This window comes from Lissotriton helveticus, chromosome 3_1 (assembly GCF_964261635.1).
Source record: "Lissotriton helveticus chromosome 3_1, aLisHel1.1, whole genome shotgun sequence".
NCBI lineage: Eukaryota > Metazoa > Chordata > Amphibia > Caudata > Salamandridae > Lissotriton > Lissotriton helveticus.
This window is the reverse complement of record NC_136061.1, coordinates 1654370939-1654385419: the sequence shown is the minus strand read 5'-3', so window position 1 is coordinate 1654385419 and position 14481 is coordinate 1654370939. Positions and strand designations below refer to the sequence as shown.

General features: G+C 47.5%; 1 protein-coding gene across 2 annotated transcripts in view; it reads right to left on the bottom strand.

Moving 5' to 3' along the window:
- Nucleotides 1-14481, bottom strand: part of OSBPL11 (oxysterol binding protein like 11) — a 294199-nt gene that overhangs the window by 240228 nt on the left and 39490 nt on the right. For both annotated transcript variants that reach the window (XM_078682428.1, XM_078682429.1), the window contains exon 2: nt 13249-13317. In XM_078682428.1, the coding sequence (XP_078538554.1) occupies nt 13249-13317 (69 nt within the window). The remainder of the gene's footprint in view (nt 1-13248; nt 13318-14481) is intronic.

Genomic DNA, 14481 nt, shown 5'->3' with positions numbered 1-14481 from the left:
AGCCACGTTGTCAAGTTTATAAGGAGATAGTTGCCGCGACGCTCACAAAATGGCGTCCAGGCCGCGGGGTCACTGAAGAGGGAGAGGCCACAGCACAGTGCAGTCATGTGATTAGGGCCTACTAGGTCTGTGCAGTTAACAACAGCACGGGCTCCGCAGACGGGCTCTGGGGGCGCTATGTAATCCTGTCAGTGCCGTATTTGGTGCATCGTCAGTCCGTGCCCATTTCCCTGGAAGAGAGTCTGTAAGTAGCCCGCTACGATCCGCGAAGGTGGTGTTTGCAGTCGCTGCCCCCTGGAAGGATATGACTGGGCCAGGTGGCGATGCAGTGGCAGGCTAAGTCGCTGTTGACCAGGCGACACCGCTATGCTGTGCAGCTCTCCTCTCCCCTCCCCTCGGCTCCTGGCACCGGCGTGGGTCGGATCTCCCGGTTCGCTCACCCAGCCGACTCGGTCTCCCTGGCCGCCCTATCGTGGTGACACCAGCAGGCGTCCCCTGGTTCCCAGGCGAAGCAGGATGGCGCCTGAACCACTGTCAGTCTTAATGATGTCGGCGGAGGGGGGGGGGGAGAGATGGCAATGCAGTGCTAGCGCTCAGTTCTGGCCCGTCAAGTACAACCGGCCGGTGTGGGCAGTTGGCACAGGTCCCACAGGAGGTGCCCCGGTGTGTGACACGTCTTTTAAACAAATGCGGTCAGCGCGCCGCCGGCCTGTGGCTAGACTTTCCCATACGAGTCCGGAAACATTCCGCTGTGCTCCGGGGGGCAGCGCCTGCAATTTTAACCTCCTGGGTTGATGCTGCGGGACCGGGTAGTGAGGGAGCAGAAGGATGCAGCCGCGAGCGGCCGGGCGGTTTCGCGTTGTGTCGCGGCCTGTTCCTCACCCCTGCGCCGGGCACTGTCGTGATCCACCTCGCCCGGCGCGCTCACACAGCTATCGCAGCCTCCGCCCCCAGCTCTCTGTCGCCGCTACACCCTCCGCCTGCACCTTGGTGGGGCGAAGGTCCGTCCGCCTCGTGCCTCGGGGGGTGATGCCTCTTAGTTCGCTGTCCGGCAGTGATGGGCACAGAGTCCGTGCAAGGCAGCCGTTAGACACGGGCTGCCATTATCAGATGGGACGTGGCGGCCACGCGGTCTCCAGCGGCTTGATCTTCGTCACTGTGCAGGCTTCGTCGGATATCGGCAGGTAGCTCTTGGGGTCAGCAATGCGGTCCTGCCAGTGAATTAATGGTTCCGCATGGCTGATGAAGGATAAATGAATGATGTCCGACGGTGGCTGGCGGAGCTACACTACAGTGCAGCCATTTTGCCAAGCCTCAAGCCACGCCCCCTTCTTCCAAGAATGTTACAGGTGCTTTGACCAAATCAATTTAAAATGAGTTACTATCACGATCACTTGTACTTAAAAAAAACTTTTAAAAAAACACAAGAGCACAAAAGTGACGTGCACCATAAGGGGATCCGAGTGAAGCATATGTACCTATGCAGAGCAGGGTGGCTGGAAGAACGAGGACAATGTAAGATATAGATTTCCATACTCTGGGCAACCAGCTTTTTCGACTCAAAACTCAACTCCCAGCCAGGGACGTTTTTAGGTCTCGCGTGGCGTACTGTGCACATGCGCAGTCGAGCTTGCGAGATTTTATGTTTCAGAGGAACTTCACTAGTGAGGGTTAAGCCCTGCCCCTCTTCTCCATTGGCTGGCCTCCTAAACGGTGGCCAGCCATTGGAGAAGAGGTCCTAGTAACGTTCTTCTTTCTCTTTAAGCCCCGTCCTTTTCAGATTGGGTTCCTTGACTTACTGCTGAAGTAAAAGGTTTCTTATCTTCTTTATGGGTCCAGATGGCCCCATAAAGAAGATAAGGAACCTTTTACTTCAGCAGTAAGTCAGGGCGCCCAGTCTGAAAGGGACAGGGCTAAAAGCAAACCACAGCTCCCACCACCCGCCTCTCCCACAAAGAGGAAGACAGCCTACGAGAACCAGCCTACCTCTCCAGTGCCACAAACTTTCATGTCCTAACTCGGCGAGTTCTGAAGCTCATAAGGAGGCTTATTTCCATACATACGTGCCTCCTCTCCCCCAATGTTAGTGTCAACGTTTCTCTCCAACGTCACCATTGTGTCTGAAATGCGTCGAATCTGGTCACGCTAACCCCAAATCAAAGAAAGCACAACGTTTACACTTGTGCATCTTACACAACACCGACGTTTCTAAGTCACCGAGAGCAGGGTGTTGTGGAAAGTTGCACATTCACGTTACTATGGTGGAGGCTGTCCCCCATTCTTCCGTGGTTGATGACATTGCCATGTGTTCAGTTTGATAATTTGTAAAAACGAGTGATAAATCGGCAGGTGATGTTACATAAAAAAAATTCTTCTTAAATGGCAAAAGATAAGGTCGCTTGTACACGCACTTTCACTGTTATGTACACACATTAAGTGGATAAAAAGGTTGCATCCGTCTGCAGCAGGCATACTAACCTAAGAAGTCACAGATCCACATGGCAAGCAGCTAGGAAGACGATGACAGTGCTGTTGGTGCTCTCGGATTGGCGGGGGGGTGTCCCCAACTGTAGATCATCATTTTAGAATCTGTAATAAATGTATTTTGGAGCAGCTTAGGTCCCACTCATATTCTCATATTCGGTTATGGGGGTATTTAGAGCTTTTCGGAAAAAGGATCGTTGTCATTGGAACTATTTGCATGTTGTCGCTGTAATGCGCCCTCTGCTAGCGGCGCGTCGGAGATGCAGCTGTCTGGCTTCACCGATTGTATCTTTCCACGGGAGGTCATGCAGGCACAGTCACATGCACCACCCCTGGTGCTGTTCTGGGAGGGGTTCCGTGTTCTTCCCAGGCCTGGGGCGGTTTCCAAGGATTTCTCCCCTCCTCTTTTTGCCGGAGTTAGCATTAATGTTGCGAACTTCAACCCCAGTCTGGGGCGGGCTCGGCTAGCGCCAGCATGTTCTTTCTTGGTAAGCCTTTATGTGGCCTGACATCTGTTGGGCCACGTGAACCAGAGATAGGAGGCCGGCGCTGACACGTGCCAGTCGTGACCGTGGGGGCGGGGTCTCAGCTGTATCAGCAGTACCCATGCAATTACCCAAAATAGTCCGAGTCAGTCAGTTTCGGCTCCACAATAGCCCCTTCCTTGGCCGGCCAGTTCTGGCTTCAATTCTCCCCCCCCCTTGCCTGTTAGTTCAACCGAGGGGTGCGCCCGAGAGAGGAGCGTGACGTCACCTCTTGGCTTGTACCTTGCACGGGACCCCTGCAGCTCGAGGGCCCGTGCTCTCCTGTAGGTCAAGTGTTGCCATGGCAAGGATTTAGTTTACAAATAAAATGGCTTCAACCACAGTTCTGGAGTTTTACAGATTTCAACCCATTTTAATTCGAGGCTCTTACTGTGAGGCGACACTTGTGGGGTTACCTGTAGACTGTTTGTAGTCCTTCCTTTCCGCTTGAATGTTTACATTTTTCATAATCGTATTTAATCCGTTAGATACGTTTGGGTGACTGTGTGGGCGCGCTTTATTAAAACTACTATGTTTAGTGTTATTTTACGATTGCACCTGTGTGCTCTCTGAGGCAGTGTTCAGCAGCAGGCGTCGCAGAATGAAACTTTTATTTTGATAGTTTCGTAGCATGGCTGTCATTCAAACGGTTAAGCAATTTACTGAGAAAAGGAGACTGTTCCTGATAGTTCAGGAGGCGACTGTGGAACATGGTGAACTGTCCAGAATGTGTGATCCTTGCCAGATCATTTACTCTCCCCTCAACCTTTCATATGATAACATTAGAAACACGCGAAACAGGCTGATGACAAGTATTAAGGCCATTAAAACCGAATAAGTGTGCAGACGGGTGTCTTTCCATTGCACCTGGCTCTGTGTGTGTGGCTGTGTGTGCTGTGTGTGGCTGTGTGTATGTGTGTGGCTGTGTGTATGTGTGTGGCTGTGTGTATGTGTGTGGCTGTGTGTATGTGTGTGGCTGTGTGTATGTGTGTGGCTGTGTGTATGTGTGTGGCTGTGTGTATGTGTGTGTATGTGTGTGGCTGTGTGTATGTGTGTGGCTGTGTGTGGCTGTGTGTGGCTGTGTGTGGCTGTGTGTATGTGTGTGGCTGTGTGTATGTGTGTGGCTGTGTGTATGTGTGTGGCTGTGTGGCTGTGTGGCTGTGTGGCTGTGTGGCTGTGTGGCTGTGTGGCTGTGTGTGGCTGTGTGTGGCTGTGTGTGGCTCTGTGTATGTGTGTGGCTCTGTGTGTGTGGCTCTGTGTGTGTGGCTGTGTGTGGGGGTGTGGCTGTGTGTGTGTGGGTGTGTGTGTGGGGGTGTGTGTGTGGGGGTGTGTGTGTGGGTGTGTGTGGGGGTGTGTGTGTGGGTGTGTGTGTGGGGGTGTGTGTGGGGTGTGTGTGGGGGTGTGTGTGGGGGTGTGTGTGGGGGTGTGTGTGGGGTGTGTGTGTGTGTGTGTGTGTGTGTGTGTGTGTGTGTGTGTGTGTGTGTGTGTGTGTGTGTGTGTGTGTGTGTGGCTCTGTGTGTGTGTGTGTGGCTCTGTGTGTGTGTGTGGCTCTGTGTGTGTGTGTGGCTCTGTGTGTGTGTGTGTGGCTCTGTGTGTGGCTCTGTGTGTGTGTGTGGCTCTGTGTGTGTGTGTGGCTCTGTGTGTGTGTGGCTCTGTGTGTGTGTGGCTCTGTGTGTGTCTATGTGTGTGTGTGGCTCTGTGTGTGTCTATGTGTGTGTGTGGCTCTCTGTGCGTGTGTGCAAATGCAATAGGTCTCGCATTTGCCAGAGATTAAGCTATTGGCATTGTAAATGACAATGCCATTTATTTATCTGTTTTCAAAACCAACACATAAATAAAAAATGTGTCATTTACAATGCCAATAGCTCTAACTTTTGCAAAGGCGAGACAGTTGCATTGTAAATGCTTGTTATAGTCAACTGGCTTCTTCCTAATAATCCGAAATAGTGTAAATCTAGCGTGTTATACGAAAGGAGCATTCGATCCCAAATGCACCCCACACTCATGTACGGACATGATTTTTTTACAAATTAGACACTCGACTAATCAGAGTGCAGCAAATAAACACTTTCAACTAGGTAGTGTGAGCCAAGATCTCTGTTAAACTTTAGCATGCAACTGGAATCTCTTCACTCCAAAATGATCACTGCAGCAAACTTCCAATTGCCAAACAACAAAACACACTCTCTTATCCCATTTCAAATTGCAGAATCCCTCATTAAGGCTCTAATGAGGGTCAAAGTAGATTACTGACAAAGCCAGTGGACTTTCCGCTCTACTACTGCTCTCCTGTTAATTAACGTTACCATGCATTATTGTCTTTAATCACCATTGAGGCCACCCTCCCTCGCATCACGTTGTCCGGCAATCTGCTAATCTAAGAGAGAAGTATAAAATCCTCATTCTAATCTTCAAGCCATCCATTGCCCCTATGCGTACACACTGCTCACCTCTAAATTGTTGCTACCGTTAATCGCTACGTACTGGTGAGAACGAACATCATACTCAGTTATCCAACAACATCCACAAGACTCATTGTTATACCTAACATTTCCAATTCTTAAGGAACTTAGGCTGCTGGAACACCCTACCGCAGTGGAGCAGGTGCAAGCCTCTAATCCCAGGTTAATATCAATTTCAAAACCTAGATCTTGCAGACTGAGAACAACGCCTACATTATTCCCACTCTATGCAAACATATCAAATCTGTCATCAAGAGACAGGGCCGCGAAAGTGTTGCCATGACATTTTTTGTTTCGGAAATATTGTTACGGATATATTCTATGGCGAGGTTGGTAATATCAAGGGGTCACACCTCAAGCTAGGGTTGTGAATAATATGCTAGGAGTGCTCGGGGAAAATCAAAGTGCTGTGGTTTCTCCTCTCCCTGCCCTCCAACCTTGATATTTGATATTTGATGGGGTATTTCTAAAGCGCAGCGTTCGCTCCGAAGGGAGCATCATGGCGCTATGATTCCTGAAAGCCCAGTGTTGGAGGTTAACGGAGGCTAGATGGCAGCTTTAGTCCAGTCATCGGGGAGGTTAAAAATCCAGGTCTTTAAGAGATGTCTGAAAGGTTTCTCAAGGGTTTGTTGTCTCAGGTGTTTGGGCATGCTATTCCATGCTTTAATGGCCAGGAAACAAAGTTTTTCCACCTTTCATCTTCAAGTTGTACCTGGCAGGGGACATGAGGTTGTCATGGGCAGAACGGAGGAGACGAGTCGGAATGTAGTGGGGGAAGCGTCTGATAAGATATTTCGGGCCAGTGATGTTAAACGCCCGGAAGGCGATGGTAAGAATTTTGAAAAGTATTCTTTTATGGAGGGGAAGCCAATGTAGGGATCTTAGGGCTGTAGAGGCAGATGATTTACGGGGTAATTTTAAAACCAATCGGGCAGCAGTGTGAAGAACGCTTGGAAGTTTGGTCAGAGTAGACTTTTTTGTCCCTGCCAGGAGACCGTTGCAGTAATCTAGGCGTGAGATTATGAGGGCTACTGTTACTGTTTTCCTGGCGTCCAGTGGAAGAAAGTCGAAAAACTTTCTTAGAGATTTTATTATACCAAAGCATCTGCCGGCGACATTCCTGGCATGCTGGTCGAATGAAAGATCTGAGTCAAAAAGTACGCCAAGGTTTCTAGCTGTTGTTACGGTCTGGGGAGGGGCGACAGAGTTATCCGGCCACCAGAGGGCTGGGCAGAAAGAGGTGTTCTTTCCGATGGGGAGGATCTCCAGTGGAAGACCGCTGTTAAACAGTTTTTGAGATTGAGCTCAGCTTTGGTTGAGTTGTCCTGTAGGGGTACAATCAGCTGTGTATCATCGGCATACGAGGTGACCGGTATGCCGAATGATTCAATCAGGGATAGGAGAGGGATGAGGTAGATATTGAAGAGAAGGGGACTCAAGATGGAGCCTTGGGGTACTCCTGAGGGGACCTTTTTCTCTTTGGATTGAAAGGGGCCAAGAGCGACAGTAAGGAATGATTTAATCCATGCTATGGCAGTATCTGAAATCCCTATGTCCGTCAGTCTGTTGATCAGGATTGAGTGGGATATGGTGTCGAATGCTGCTGTGAGGTCGAGAAGAATAAGAATAGCCTTCTTCCTCTGGTCTTGCAGCAGTTTAATTGTATCTGATAATTCAATCAGAGCTGTTTCGGTCGAGTGTTTGGGACGAAAACCCGATTGTTGCGGGTGGAGTATATTATGAGCTTCCAGATAGGTTTTGAGTTCTCTATGGACCAACTGTTCTGTTATTTTCCCCAAAGCCGGGAGAAGAGTGATTGGACGGAGATTGGTCAGGTCCATCGGGGATTTATTAGCCTTCTTCATGAGAGGTTTGACTAATCCCATTTTCCATATGTGAGGGACAGATCCGGTAATAAGTGACGAGTTGACTAGGTCATTAATGGTAGGATTCACCACGTCTATGAGTTGGTGGAGAATCTTGGGGGGGCAGGGGTCGGCGGGGGAACCGGACTTACATAATAGGATAGCTTCTCTGGTTTGAGCAAGAGTGACAGGGGTGAAGTTTTTAAGTCCGCCAACTGAGGAATCTAGTTGGTCAGGGATAGAAGGCCCTGGAGACGTATGTGGAGGGGGGGGAAGTTATTTTGGATGGAGGCGATTTTTTCGTCAAAGTAATCTGATATTTTGTCGCAAAAATCTTGGGAAGGGGGGATTTCAGGTTGAAGTGCTTTGGGCTGGGTGAATGATTTAACTATTGAGAACAAAGTTTTTTGTTTCTGACTAGCTTTGTTAATGGCATTGACGTAGAAGATTTTTTTAGCCGATTTAATGTTGGAGAGGTAGTTTTTCCTTTGTTGGATAAAAGAAAGGCGGTCATCGTTGTCGTAAGTTCTGCGCCATTTACGCTCAGCTTTCCTGCAGAGTAGGTGGGCGGTGGCTAGAGCAGGGGTAAACCAAGGGGCGTTGGTTTTTGTTATTTTATGAGTTCTACAGGGGCGATTGGTGGGGTCCCGTATTTTGACTTCTTGCGAAATCCAATGATTGAAGAGTTTTGCGTCCAGTTCGATGTTACCAGATAAGACGGGGGCCTGAGATTGAAGGATGGGGTTAAGAGTAAGGTTTTCTTGTACTGTTTTCCAGTTAACGGAATTAACGCGATGTGGTTTTGCTCTGTTGATGGTTTGAGGGTTTACCTTAGTGATGTGGAAAGGGATCAAACTGTGGTCTGTCCATATCTGGGGGAGAGGAGGTAAGGTGATGAGTGAAGGGAAATTAGTGCATACCCCATCGAGGGTGTGTCCTAGTAAATGGGTTGGCAAAGTGACACTTTGTTGAAGATTAAAGATTTCCAGGGTCTGTAAGAAGCTATTGGTTTGAGAGTCAGATAGGGACTCAAGGTGTAAATTAAAATCCCCAAGAAGAGTGAAATGTGGGTAACGAAGTAGGAAGTGGCCCAGAGAGTCGCTCAGGGAGTCTAGAAACTTGGAAGCGTTTCCGGGAGGACGGTAGATCAAACCACCTGAGAAAGAGGAGGATTGACTGAGTTTAATAGAAAAACCCAAACCTTCAGTGTTGGTTAAGGGGTCTAAGTTAAACGTATGACAGGTGTAGGTATTTTTCAGTATGATTGCGACGCCTCCCCCTCTTCCTTTCGGTCTATCTTGTCTAAAAAAGGAGTAACCCTGGGGTAGGGTGTTGGCTATATCTGGGTTGCAGTCATCCGTTAGCCAGGTTTCGGTGATCAGAAGACAGTCAAGATCAGAGTCTACGATGAGGTCGTGAATGTCTTGACTATGCTTACACATAGACCGAGCGTTTATCAAACCGCCTGTAAAGGGCGGCAGGGAAACTTTGGGAAGGGGTGGGGGGGTGGAGGAGTGAGCTGAGTTAGAAGTGAAGGACCAGTGGCAGTACTTGCAGCTGCTCGAGCCGGAGACAATGGACAAGTCAATTTTGCATGAGCAGTAGTTCTCACCCCGCAGTAGGTGGAGGGCGCTGGGAGGGTACCTGATGTGCGTGGTGGATTGGGCAGAGTTTCCTGCACCTGTCGCGGTCTTGGCGCGGACGGGCGCAGACGGGCTTGCCTTAGGCGCGCCTTTGGCGCGCAGACGGCACGCAGACGGCGCGCAGACGGCGCGCAGACGGCGCTCGTCCGCTGCGCTTCCTATGCATGCACATTTGTAACAGAGAAGGGGGCGTGGCCTAGAGGGGCGAGGTCAGCGCGCACGCCTGGGCTGATGGCGGCCGCTCAAGAAATGCAAAGCGCGAACAGCGTTCAGGTCAGCTGTGCGCTGAAGAGGAGTTTAGCAGTGGCGCTTAGATACAAAACACAAAGTAAGTGACACCACACTAATGATTAAAAAGCAGTATTTTTAAAATCAAGTGAACAAATGAGTCCTTGTACCACCAGCTCCCGGCTTTCCGCCTCAGGACTGGGAAGGAAATCTGACAAGCGCTAGTGTTCAGCGCTTATGTAGGAAGGTTTGGGGGGCGTGGCCTAGAGGGGGCGTGGTCAGCGCGCACGCCTGGGCTGATGGCGGCCGCTCGAGAAATGCAAAGCGCGAACAGCGTTCAGGTCAGCTGTGCGCTGAAGAGGAGTTTAGCAGTGGCGCTTAGATACAAAACACAAAGTAAGTGACACCACACTAATGATTAAAAAGCAGTATTTTTAAAATCAAGTGAACAAATGAGTCCTCGTACCACCAGCTCCCGGCTTTCCGCCTCAGGACTGGGAAGGAAATCTGACAAGCGCTATTGTTCAGCGCTTATGTAGGAAGGTTTGGGGGGCGTGGCCTAGAGGGGGCGTGGTCAGCGCGCACGCCTGGGCTGATGGCGGCCGCTCAAGAAATGCAAAGCGCGAACAGCGTTCAGGTCAGCTGTGCGCTGAAGAGGAGTTTAGCAGTGGCGCTTAGATACAAAACACAAAGTAAGTGACCACACTAATGATTAAAAAGCAGTATTTTTAAAATCAAGTGAACAAATGAGTCCTCGTACCACCAGCTCCCGGCTTTCCGCCTCAGGACTGGGAAGGAAATCTGACAAGCGCTAGTGTTCAGCGCTTATGTAGGAAGGTTTGGGGGCGTGGCCTAGAAGGGGCGTGGTGAGCGCGCACGCCTGGGCTGATGGCGGCCGCTCAAGAAATGCAAAGCGCGAACAGCGTTCAGGTCAGCTGTGCGCTGAAGAGGAGTTTAGCAGTGGCGCTTAGATACAAAACACAAAGTAAGTGACACCACACTAATGTTTAAAAAGCAGTATTTTTAAAATCAAGTGAACAAATGAGTACTCGTACCACCAGCTCCCGGCTTTCCGCCTCAGGACTGGGAAGGAAATCAACCTTGGGTGAAAATTCTTAAGTCCTGTGGGGCTAGTAGTTCATATCCCATAGCAAGTTCACAGTGAGAGGAGGAGCGGCACTTCTTAGAGCAGTGGAGCCTGAGCACGTCCCTCCCATGCCTCACCAACAGCTTAAGTGGACGCAGTAGGAGGATGCCTGGAGAAAACAGGGCAGAACAAGAAGCAAACTGTGGGTACTGCTCTGCAAAGCTATGAATAGGACCAGAAAGAGCCATTCCAGCTCTCTGGCAGCCTAGATGCCTTAACCCCTGACTGTGCAACCAAGATCTCCTGGGCAAGCATAGTGTTAGCTAGGGGGCACATTAAAATTGCAACTGCACCCCCATGCTTCCATTAAATTACGCCCCTGAAATGTATGAAGTGTCTGGCTGAAGCAACTGTACCGATGACAATAAAGAGGTAGGCTTACTGCCATTTCTAAAGGCTAATAAACAAAGAAACTTGATATTGCAAACTGACTAACTCGGTGCTACTCTCAGTGTTTGTCTTTACTCTCTTCCATCTTCTTTTTTTACCTATTAGGACTCTATATGCAATAAGACTGGGGCTATAAATTGTGCCGCAATGTACAAAATCAGTCTTCAGATTGAACATGAGGGCTCACATTTGGGGGATTTGCAATGAGTTAATGAGTCATCGATAAGCCCCCTTTCATTAGTCCACCAACTGGCTAAGCTCATCCCAAATTAATGGAGTCACTGCCATAGTAATCACCTCAGCGCTGCAACAACTGCCTCCTGATCATGATTCAAGGTTAGACTCAATGTCTTTCCGACAGGACCAAGTGCTTGAAGCCCGCTATCAGCGCAAAGTACATGAAGATAGACCCTTTCATCCATTGCATGTCTATTGATCCAGATGAAGATTTGCCTACAGCTCTGGCTACAGTCAACTGAGAAACCCTAAAATAACTGTGGATGGTTATGCTGTACTCAGAGTGTCTTGTGTAACATCTCTATCGATATCCATATGGACTCACACCCCAACTTAGCATTTGCAGCATGTCATCAAGCAAACCAGAAAGGAGTATTCTGCAGAACACAGGCAAACTACAGAAGTATTATCATCATAAACTGATCTAGCAGAGACATCACGAGGTCTCTAATGTTGTACTTTCTACCTGAAGCTGCATTGCAAACTCTCCAAACTGCTGTCATCAAATACCCCCCAAGTCTCTAGCGATCATGATGTCAAAGTAACTGACCTTGTTTCTTGTTACCTGGAAACAGCAGTTGCAATTTTTTATAAAACATGAGAATGCAATCGTCTATACTCAAGCTTTGTTCCAGTTGACCTTCAAACTGGAGTTTGTGATGTATACCCTTAAATATCAAAATTATATGTATATAGGTCCCCGCAGCAGCTACATACACCTGCATATAGGGATTTGCTATCATCCTAGTCTTTGTTACACCATAATCAAGTGGTCTATCCCCACCAAATATACGAAGAGTACCACCGATAATTAAATATTAATAATTCAAAGAAAAAAACTGTAAAACCTACTAGCTTGATGTGGCTCCTTGCTTTAAGAAACACGAATGCACCTGTGCAGTTCAATACCATAGTTCACGTTTTTTTTTGTGGATTTTACATGCCTGGTTACTAAGCTAATGGTAACTCCTGCTCATATTTCTGCACCTTAACCTAGACAGTGTCCAATGCGTGGGGATAACTTTTTTAAATTTTACATTCAAGACAATTATTCAGATTAGCCTACATCTTATACGGTTGAGTTCTCATCATTTTACAGTATTATCAGGGACATCTTAAGGATTGTGGGGGCCCCTGTTCGAACAACTTTGAATTTATGATCCAATTTCAGCTCTTTCATGTCTTCTTTGGCCAGGTCACTGACAGTGCGAAGGCACACTCGTCCACATTCTATTTACATTTAATTTTCAGGGACAGTGATGTGGGTTTTCAATATTGCAACAGCTCACTAATAATACTGCAAGTAATATCTGTGACACCCTCCAGTTTCTCATATGTGAGTTCCTGTTTTGATCTAAAAGAACTTTTTGTATGGACGTTGCTAAAACGGACTCTCTGAATAACAGAGCTGGCTCTATCAGGGGGCCCCTGAAAGGGTGGGGCCCTGGGCCAGAGTCCACTTTGTGCAGGTCTTAAAACGCCTCTGAGTAATACAGAGACATCTTAAATAGGAGGCATGTGGCAAATTGCACAAAATGGTTAGTACAGGAAGTCTTGGTTCTCTGCGTTCCTATTAGTTCTGTCATGTGTGCCTATTCCCTCATTTTTGTTTTTGTTTTATATAGCGCAAACTAGACCCGAAGGTATCAGAGCGCTTTACATGAGCATCAGTTGTGTTACAAACTGACACATTCGGTTTTTTTGTTAGGCACAGGAAGATTAAGTGATTTGCCTAGAATCACAGTATGTTGAGCATCCCGGCCCTGACTAGAACCCAGTTTCCCAGCTTTGAGGTTGGCAGATCTAGCCGTAAGGCCACATCCTTTCCGAAAGTGTGATTAAGTAACAAGCCAAGTGAGAACAGATAGTTTGATATCTATCTGCAAAGAGTGGTGCTGATTTAAACTGTCCATGAAAATTGAGCCTTGCTGCTTCCACTACTGTCTGTGACATTCTTCAATACGATAAGTAGTAAAGCTAAAACAGAATTCGGTACTTAAATATGGCTTTCCGGTGCAAGGCTCACCCAGGGAGATCAACTGTAGAGTTAATAAATTATGTTTTGTCTTGAAACAGGTTATGCTTGAAATACCCACCCGCAAGGTATGTTTCTTTTTTACCCTTTAGGTTAATGTTTAAGTGGTTGTTTTAATCAGTTTAAAGCACATTGCAGTCAAAGAACACATGCAAGAAGACAAGGTTAACATTTCACATTAAAATTTCAACCTTCTGCCCCTGAACAAGTATTTCGAACAAAAATGAACTCACCTGTACTGCCATCCAGTCACCAAGTTTGTGTATTTCATCAAATAGCCGCATACATTTTCCATATGATCACTGTTTAAAAACAGAAAAATAGAATATTATAACTAATGAATGCACAGAACTGATACAGCTTTAACCTCACCCAAACTGGAGAAAAAAAGGTGAACTTGTTGCAAATTTAAACAAACAGAGGAGTACCCCCAGAAGAAGAGTTTCCTAATTGGGTATTCTGACTGGCAAAAGGAAAGGGTTCATCCTTTTGTAAAAAAAAAACTCACTCACCAGCCTAGTGGTGACATGCTTCATCATCGGGGTCCACCCTGGTGGCCTAGCGTCACCAGGGTGTGCTTCAACACCTGAGGTACAGTGGAGCAGGTTGTGGGTGTAAGTGCAAAAAAAGATGTTAAAAATTGTCCTGGTTTAGCTTATAGAAAATGTGATTTTTATTAAAAAGCAACTGGACAATATTAAAAGTAAGGGAGATACTGAGAGGGGAGTTACGGCCAAAGTATCTCTATATGTGTATTGGTCAACATGTTTCTACCATAAGTTGGGATTACCCGGTATTCATCAGGACCATAAACAAGGAGATGGACGGTATGCACCCCCTAAAAGGCGCACCCTATCCTAAATCCTCGTGTACCAAATGGCAGTGTCGCCAAAGGTAAGATGCTCAGTCCCAAAACATTTTGGGAGCATTTATTGTGAAAAGCAAAAAGACTTATGTTATGCCGTAAATTGCTTCGGCGGGCAGGGGGTAGTCACGTCACATAGTTAGACATATTAGTTCTGTAGTGAAGCGTAAGGCCAGTTACCTACATCTACCATCCGCTGCTCGGCTACTGCACTTGTTGCAAAGCCACTGAACTTCATAAATCAACAACTCTTTAGCAAACACACTTTTTACGTGTGGCTAAAGAGAATTTTAGCCAGGGCTCGTAAAATAAATAAATAAATAAATATCTATCTCAAAATGTAATCCCGATAATGTCAAACTTCACAAGAAGCGGGCACGGAATATATATCGTAATAAAAAGTATACAGAAAGAGGCCTTGTAAAGTGATTTAGGTTCTTTATGGCAGCTGACCATTTGGGTGCCAAGAAACAATATACAGTCGCCTAGGTAGAAAGGCACTGTTTTAGGTCTTGCAGTATTAGCTATATGCCAGAGCTTAAGTGAATATCACAAAAGAAATCTACGGAAAGGGCTTGGGCTCAGCCCCGTGTTCTCCCCC